The following is a 10,000-nucleotide window of genomic DNA, read 5'->3' on the forward strand; positions in this document are numbered from 1 at the left end:
TAAACTCGTGTTATTGGCGACACCTGTGGCCGAAACCTGAACTGCAGCCAGGAATGTATTGCTCGTGCTCGCGAGAAGTTCGCGCTCTCCACCCAATAACAAAATAAACAACACCAGAAAACAGCGCCAGAAAGCATATGATCATATGGGAATATGTTTGAGATTCACCGTCGACGTATGAGGTAATTAAAATCACACTGTTATGATATTTTGATTATAAAGTATATTTGAGGCTATAGACTATATAGATCTGACTATGTGAGACTATATAGTTTGAATGAATCCATTTACTTTGATATTGCAGAGTACAGAACGGCTCGGAATTACCGCTCAGGGAAGAGGCTCTCGGGAGCGCGCGTAACCGTCACTTTGATTTTCCCGGCAAAACGTCCCGCTTCCATCACTTAAAAATCATGGGAATGTCTCGTTTTTTAAGTTTCATTAAAAACTGTTCACACATTAGCAAAAAAAAAAAAAATCCTCTCCTCGCATTCTGTAACAAATCCTTCCCCGCGGGTCATTTTTTTAAATTATAAATTATAATAATTATTATTATATTTATAATTTTTCTATCTTTAATGCAATTTTGTATTCTTATTTTATTTTATTTACATATAAATCACTAGATTTAATCAATAAATAATATATTTAAGCACATTCTTTCAACTTCAATTCAAAATAACTCCTCTTTGACCTCTTGAGGTAAAAATAATAATATAAGATGATATTTCATAACTCTTATAGCTCTATATGGAGCCGATGAGCTGTTCCTCTGGGTCTTAAAGTCAGTTTCTCTTCAGAATGCATTCAGATACACATGTCGACGTTATAAAATACATTTTTTTTGGTAAAGTTTAGTTTGAATTGAGCATTTGTAGGTTTTTCTATGTGTACTGAAGCATTGACCTGTGGGGGAAGGATTTGTTACTTTTTTAAATTTCAACGACAAAACTTCTCGATTCCAGTAAATTTTTTGTGTGTATTCGTGGTTCAAGTGCGACCGACGAACACTCAATAAAAAATAAAAAAAAGAGTTTCGGGTCAAAGTGACCCGGGAAATTTGTACAAATAGCCCCTTTAAAAGTGAAGTATAGTTCCTGGCGGTGAGAAAACAATGAATGTGTTTTGTGTACGCACTGATAAATGATCCAGACTCGTATATATCCTGATTAAAGGTGCAGTGTGTAATATTTATGAGGATCTATTGGCAAAAATGCGATATAATATACATAACTATGTTTTCAATAGACCGTTATGTTTTTATGACCTTAGAATTAGTGTTGTTTTTGGCGGCCTGTTTTAATTTTAGTTTTAGTCTAGTCTTTGTGTCAAGCTGTCATTTTAGTTTTTATTAGTTTTAGTCATAGTCATACTCTTTTTAGTCTAGTCAAGTTTTAGTCGACTAAAAGTCTGAGCATTTTAGTCTTATTTTAGTCAGAATTATCTATGACTATTTTCGTCTAGTTTTAGTCGACGATAACTGATGACATTTTAGTCAAGTTTTAGTCAATGAAAATTGTATTTTAGTCTCTTTTTAGTAATGCAATTCTATTTAACCCAGTCAATATAGTATAAGTACATATTATAGACAAAACCAAAATCTTCTTTTAGCCAAACCCATTTCAAACAATGTTATCTTATTATATTATTGTTACCTTATGACTCAAGAATACATCCATTCCAGACACGGAAGACGCTCTGATTTGAAGTTACAACATATTTATTTTACCAACTAAACATGTTAGAAGTACACACACATACATTTAAATAAAATAAATAAAAACATTGAGATGTCTCTTAAGGTTCGTGGTGTTTTTTCCTGTGATTTTTGTGGCCAAATTTCTCCCCATGTTTTTCCACAACACCCGTTTTATTTTCCACTTCAATGTAATAAAAGTTTTTCCTAATGTCTTAATAAGAATAAATGCATATTTAATTTAATAATAGGAAAATAATATCCAAATTATTATTTAATTCTTTAAATCTGTTTAAAATTAGACCCACATTATAGTTAAAATGTTTTTTCTGTCTTGTATTTTATCTCAAAATAAAGCATGTAATTTTATTCCACATGGAAATGAGTGGAAATAAGTGAATACAGCCTCTTATTCGCTTATGAGGTAATCATAATGCTGCGGTTATTTTAACATATATAATTGCTGCCGTTATAACGGCACATTTCAAATGTTTACGTGCTTTTCTTTTTTTATTTTTGAGCGGTGATGAAATATCTTGCTTTTGTAAATACTTGCCAGCATTTCAGTAATAGCCTACAAGTCTAGTTCTTTAAAATGCATCCAAATAACAGCGAAGCACAACCGCACGGTGCTCTGCAGTGGCCAAAAAGGATATAGGCTAAACCGTGAATTCTGAAGTTATATATTATTGAAAACTCAGAGATGTGGATTCAGACGGCACCACACGACCTTGGTGTTTGTCAAACAGTAAGTTAGGTCATTCGGCCGGAGATTTTTACACGGGTGGTGGGAGAAAAACACTGATATTCTGGATTAAGACGACAATAAAATCACTGACTAGCCCCTGTAAATGATAAAGACACCTTACGACCGCTGGACAAACAATTACCGTCCGAATAGTGCTTACGAACCCCGACTGCCCGCCCATCGGTCTCGTTCACTCACCAGAGCTGCATCTTCTAAAACGCCGCGCGAGTGGGGTTTGAGAGTGATGTCGGCTGCGTCTGCGCAGTGCGCCCTGATGCAGCCCCTGAATGAGACGCACAGAAATACTGCAAAATAATAATAAAAACGCGACTTTTCGTCTCGTCTCATTTTCGTCAACGAAAATGAAGAGACATTTTAGCATAGTTTTTATTTTGTGAACCACATTTAGTCTCGTTTTTATTCGTCATCGTCACATGACCAGCATTTACGTTGCGTCTCGTCTCGTTTTCGTCACGTTATAAAGGTTCGTTGACGACGATATTTAGTCATACTTTTCGTTGACGAAAACAACACTACTTAGAATGAGCCGTTTCTATCTACACACACTGCGGGTCTCCTTACAGTGAAGCCGCCATTTTGTGCCGCCATCTTTCTACGGTAGCCCTTTTCGGACAAACTTCTCTACAGAGCGCTAGCTACTCTCTGTCGCCTCACACAACGATTTCTTTGTCCAGAGCGGTTGCAAAACACAACCTCACCACTAGATGCCGCTCAAACTTACACCCTGCACCTTTAAAAGGATTAGTTCACTTTTAAATACATTTTTGCTGATAATTTACTCACCCCCTTGTCATCCGAGATGTCCATGTCTTTCTTTCCAAAGTCGAAAAGAAATTAAGGTTTTGGATGAAAACATTCCAGGGTTTTTCTCCATATAATGGACTTCAATGGGACCCAAACGGTTCAAATGACAGTTTCAGTGCAGCTTTAAACGACACCAGATGATGAATAAGGGTCTTCTCTAGCCAAACCATCAGTTTCTGAGAGAAACCCAGCAGTATTTATGCTATTATTTTACCTCTTATCAGACGAACGTGATCATCTCTGAGCTCAGACATAACTTCCGGCGAGTGAGGAAAATACTCAAAAATACGCTCGTATTTTGACCTCACTGGCCGGAAGTTATGTCTGAGCTCCGAGATGATCACGTTCGTCTGATAAGAGGTAAAATAATAGCATAAATACTGCTGGGTTTCTCTCAGAAACTGATGATTTGTCTAGATCAGACCCTTATTCATCATCTGGTGTCGTTTAAAGCTGCACTGAAGCTGTCATTTGAACCGTTTGGGTCCCATTGAAGTCCATTATATGGAGAAAACCCCTGGAATATTTTCATCCAAAACCTTCATTTCTTTTCGACTTTAGAAAGAAAGACATGGACATCTCGGATGACATGAGGGTGAGGAAACGATCAGCATTTAAAAGTAAATATTGAGAAACGTGTCTTAGCGATTGTATTGCTGATTCGCAGAGGTTAAAGTGCATGTGATGGGGCTCTGCTGATCGGCCTCAGAGCACCAGGGTGGGGATGTGGCGCAGCAGTGCATGATGGGAAGCGGCTGGCGGGGACGAGGGCGGTCCGGCCTCAGAGTTGGCGCCGCTGGGCCGGTGTCGGGCGCTCTTCTGGTGCGCGCGCAGCCCTGCCAGCTGAGAGTATGCGCTCTGGCACACGTGGCACTTGTAGGGCCGCTCGCCCGTATGGAGCCGCACGTGGTTGCGGAGGGTGGAGGACTGGCTGAAGCGCCGGCTGCAGAAGCGGCACACGAACGGCTTGTCCAGGGTGTGGATGCGCATGTGTGAGCGCAGGTTGCTGCGCGAGTTAAAGCCGCGGTGGCAGATGACGCAACGCATGCGACTGGCGGACGATGAAGAGGAAGAGGAGGAGGAGGAGGAGGAGGAGGAGGAGGAGGAGGAGGAGGAAGGTGCAGCATCACACACCTCATCTGTGGAGGAGAATGAAGACGAGTTGGTCAAATGAACAAACACTTTTCCACGAAAAAAAAACGGTCAAAAATGACCGAAAACTTTTACGTTTTGAAATGTTAATTTTTTTGCCTTATCGGAATGGGATGACACTCAGTGACTTTTGTTGCATTAGCTATGTGTTGGGGAAGTAACTTGAGTTGCGTAATAATTAGGGCTGTCAAAAGATTAATCGCATCCAAAATAAAAGTTTGTGTTTACATAATATATGTGTGTGCGTATACCCTGTTAATTATTATGTATATATAAATACACACACATTCATGTATATATTTAAGAAATATTTGCATGTATATACTGTATATACATTTATATAATATATATATAAATATAAATGTTTTATATATAAAAATAATATTTTTTTCTTAAATATATACATGCTTGTGTGTGTATTTATATATAAATAATAATTAACAGAGGACACACACATATATTATGTAAACACAAACTTTTATTTTGGATGCGATTAATCTTTTGACAGCCCTAGTAATAATATTACTTTTTCCAAGTAACTAGTAAAGTAACGCATTACTTTTCAAATTTACAACAAAATATCTGAGTTACTTTTTCACATTCATTTGACTGACAGCTCATGTTGAGAGTTAGTGCAGATGTGTGTGTGTGTGTGTGTGTGTGTGTGTGTGTGTGTGTGTGTGTGTGAACATGATGGTTATTGTAGTTCTAGACTAAATAATGTGAGCATTTATTCCTCTCACTTGCACAATAAAGATTCTGTTCTCCTCAAAATAAATAAAATCAGTCAAATGCTAAATCAGAATACTAGGCAAACCTCTAATAATTAAATGTTAAATAAAACAACTATTTTTATGCATAATCTCCCTTTATATTTAATTTACCAATGTCTTGCTGCTGACCTTTGATGATGAAAATTACTAGATTTTTTGTTTTTATTGGTAAAACTTTTCTCCAGCATTTATTCCTCCATTATCCAGAGCTGCGCCCTCTAGTGTTCATGCGGGAATCTGCATCTTTACCTCAGCCTGGGGCGCATTATTTACATTTTGGTATGAAGAGGTCTTTACCGTTGCACAAAAATATAACTTTTTTGTTATAAAACAAAAACAAAAACAAGCCCAGCCCAGGTGAGAAAAACGCAAAAGTTACGTAACGCATTACTTTTCTTAAAAGTAACTAAGTAACTCAATTAGTTAGGTGCAGCATCACACACCTCGTCTGTGGAGGAGAATGAAGACGAGTTGGTCAAATTAAAAAGCTGCTGCTTTATATGGCACATGTATAATAAAGCATGATATTCCCAAACACTGTCCACAGAGAGGAAATGAAATGTGTGAGCAGTCCCATGATGCTCCACTAGAGGGCGAGTTTCACTGATAATCATCTGCTCCGCATTCTTTCCTCTTAAACTCTGACTAATGATCCAGTGAAGCTTAAGAAAACATAATGAGTGTTATCTCTGTAATTACTGTGATTTTTATCAGCTTAACATGCAGGTACACACACACACACACACACACACTCTCATACACTCACATACACGCATTCTCTCACACACACACACTAATTCACACTCAAACACACACACACACACACACACACACACACACACACACACACACACTCTCTCTCTCTCTCACACACACACACACACACACACACACACACACACACACACACACACACACTCTCTCTCTCACACACACATTTTCTCTCTCTCTCACACACACACACACACACACACAGGAGACTGTGCAGTTCACTTTCTGTGAAAAAAACCTCATTCTGTGATTTATAAGCATTTTGAAAAGTGAGGACATGGGGAACGTCCTCATATTTCTCCCTCTTTTTGTAATACCTGTGTCATTATACACATTTGTGTCCTGATATTTCACAAAAACATGCCCACTCACACACACACACACACACACACACACACACACACACACACACACACACACACACACACACTCACTCTCTCTCACACACACACACACACACACACACACACACACACACACACACACACACACACACACACACACTCACTCTCTCTCACACACACACACACACACACACACACACACTCACTCTCTCTCACACACACACACACACACTCACTCTCTCTCACACACACACACACACACACACACACACACACACACACACACACACACACACACACACACACACACACACACACTCACTCTCTCTCACACACACACACACACACTCACTCTCTCTCACACACACACACACACACACTTTCTCTCTCGCTCACACCCACACACTCTTTCTCTCTCACACTCACACACACACACACACACACACACACACTCTCTCTCTCATGCACACACACACTCTCACTCACACACACACTCACTCACTCACTCACACACACACACACACACACACACACACACTCGCACACACTCTCTCACACACACACACACACACTCTCTTTCTCTCTCTCTCTCTCTCTCTCTCTCTCACACACACACACACACACTCTTTCTCTCTCACACACACACACACACTCTCTCTCTCTCTCACACATACACACACACACACGTTTGTTTTTGTGAAATGTGAGGACATTCCATAGGCGTAATGGTTTTTATACCGTACAAACCGTATTTTCTATCCCCTTACACTGACCCTAAACCTACCCATCACACACACACACACACACACAGACACACACACACACACACACTGCCCCTAAACCTACCCATCACACACACACACACACACATACCGTTTCTCTTTTTCTGCTGCTCATCCTCTGTTCCCGGGACTCCAGGAATCCCGAGGAAGGTATTGTGGGAATTTCCATACCAGACGAGCAGCTCCTGGTCCGGTGGGACAGTCTGAACACGCAAACGGGAACCAGTGTCGAGTCATCATCATCTCAAGTCATTGTGTGTTTGTTATACATTTTTCAAACCCTGAAATGTGCAGATGAAATGAGGAGTTTCACCTCCAGAGTCCTGTAGAAGATGCTGCTGCCGATCTGGACCACCTCCAGGTTCTGCTCCTGCTCGTTCCGGGCACACTTGATGTAGGTCATCCAGCTGCGCTGATCCTCCTCGCTGGCATCCACGAAACAGCGGACCGTGCCGTCCTCGTTGAACACCTCAACACACACACACACACACACACACTTCTGTTTAAATATCTACAAAATATCTTCCTGGAACATGCACTCAAAAAAATTATTTTCAGTTTTGTTCACTTTACCTGAACAACTCATGTTGAATTAATGCCATTTTGGCTATTTTTCATTTCAACATGATTATGTCATGTTAAACTGACTTAAAACTGTCACTGGTTGGTTAAACATAAAGTTTTCATTTTGAAATAACATGTTTCAATCAAGTAACCCAAAGAAATAAGACTTTCACTTCCCATCATGCTTTGCAAAGGGGCTGAATTCGGAGAGTAAATGTTTAAATAAAAGTGCATTTTTAACAAGATGAGAAAATTGAGAGACTTTTTAATGCTTAATGTTGTGTTATGTTGGTATTTAAAGTGTGTTATGTTAGTGTTTTTGGAGGTTACCATTGTGGCGAGGACCTGCTAAATCTATTAAAGATGTTTTAATAATATAAAGCAAGTTATTCATGTGGAAATACTTTCCATGATTTTATTATGTTCATTCAAAGAGTCATTCCCGTAGTCATCATTGAATTATGGGGAAAACGGGCGATATTCATTCATTTATAACATAGTAGTAACTTGACTAAATGGGATTCATTGGAAGTGATGTAAACATATCGGCTTAACATCAAGGATTAAATTTAAGATAGCATGATTAATTGAAGTTCAATAAAAAACATTAATTCAAGTTAAAAATAAGTATTTAAACCATGTTTAGTGAATGTTATCTGTTCATGTTAAATGAACGCAAATATTTCAAGCTGGTTGAACATCATCCATTGTTGTTAAGATAATGTGGCGTAATGTGGAATCACTGTCCACGATTAAATCATGTTCAACCAATGTGCTATTTTTTTGAGTGTGATCTTCATATCCACTCAAAAAAAATGACTCTTTGAATGAACATAAAAAAATCACGGAAAGTATTTCCACATGATGAACTTGCTTTATTTCAGCATTATGCAATTCTGTTATTCCAATTTAATGTACTTACGTTGGGTCAACTTAATTTATTAAGGTTGATTCAACTTATTTACCATGGTTAGGCACAGCTTAATTTAATAGTGTCAGCCCAACTAATTTGCAATGTTTTGGACCAACTCATTTATTTAAGTTAGCCTAACAAAAGTGCTTAATGCTGAAAGAAAGCCATTTAATCACATGATTTAATTACATTAATTCAAAGAATAGTGCACTTTACAAGATTTTATTGGCTAGCCAGAATATGATTGTTACATCCATGGCATGCCCAGAGTAGATTTATATTATTAAAATAACTTTAATAGTTATTAACTTCACCACAATGGTAACCTCCAAAAACACTAACATAACACAAACTTTTAAATACCAACATAAAACATTAAGCATTAAAAAGTCTCTCAATTTTCTCATCTTGTTAAAAATGCATCAAATTGCACTTTTATTTAAACATTTACTCTCCGATTTCAGCCCATTTGCAAAGCATGATGGGAAGTGAAAGTCTTATTTCTTTGGGTTACTTGATTGAAACATGTTATTTCAAAATGAAAACATCAAGTTATCTCAAAGAGTAACGGTTTTAAGTCAGTTTAACATGAATCAATTACATTTGAACCAGAAACCTAATATAATGGTGTTAAATCAAGATGAATTGCTTAAATAAAGTGAACAGCATCATAAAATCATGTCCTAATGATTTTTGGCATAGAAGAAAAATTTATAATTTTTACATATTCATACATTACGGGTCATATTTTAAGAACCAATCGCTGAAGGGTTATTCTTTGAACGGTTCTCAAACCCCCTATCGGAAACTTTATTTTTACGAGTGTGTTCAAACGAATCCCAGGGAGTCCAAAATCATGCAGAATAAATGGAGGTTGTGGTTTGTACCTCCCACATGAGGTTATTGTTCTTCCTCAGGTCCACGTGCTCGGGGGACACCAGGCTCCCGGTGAACGGGCCCATCTCAGTGCCGGCTTTGATCCAGGTCTTGGAGAAAATCCCCAGCCCTTCTCCCGGGACTGAGCTCTGGGCGATGATGACCTCGCTGGGCAGAACCAGACTCGACAGCTTCTGAACCTCTGCAGGACATCAGCAACACATGAATATGAATGGGATTCTGTCTGTTACAGTGAGATATTATAATATTGCAATAATCTGTACATAATCTGTACATAACCGCCAGTCTGCTCTTCACTCAGTGATTAAAACGTATAAATAAACAAACAATAAAATAGTTTTTTTCCTTCTGGTCGTTGGAATTTGCTTGTTATTATTATATACATATATAACTTGCAAAAATGTAACTGACGCTTTTAAATTGAAATTGTTCATGAATTCGTTTTCCTTTTTTTGTTGTAATTATATACAGCACAGTGTGTGTGTGTGTGTGTGTGTGTGTGTGTGTGTGTGTGTGTGTGTGTGTGTGTGTGTGT

General features: G+C 38.3%; 1 protein-coding gene across 1 annotated transcript in view; it reads right to left on the reverse strand.

Moving 5' to 3' along the window:
* Nucleotides 1-3,974: 3,974 nt before the first annotated feature.
* The window catches only part of prdm12a (PR domain containing 12a), a gene marked incomplete at both ends in the record, with an annotated part of 8,197 nt that continues 2,171 nt past the window's right edge, over nt 3,975-10,000 (reverse strand). Inside the window, 4 exons of the mRNA XM_079814659.1 lie at nt 3,975-4,408; nt 7,177-7,294; nt 7,405-7,560; nt 9,456-9,646. Coding sequence (XP_079670785.1) covers nt 3,975-4,408; nt 7,177-7,294; nt 7,405-7,560; nt 9,456-9,646 — 899 coding nt within the window. The remainder of the gene's footprint in view (nt 4,409-7,176; nt 7,295-7,404; nt 7,561-9,455; nt 9,647-10,000) is intronic.

This window comes from Gobio gobio, assembly GCF_949357685.1.
Source record: "Gobio gobio genome assembly, chromosome: 4".
Lineage (NCBI taxonomy): Eukaryota > Metazoa > Chordata > Actinopteri > Cypriniformes > Gobionidae > Gobio > Gobio gobio.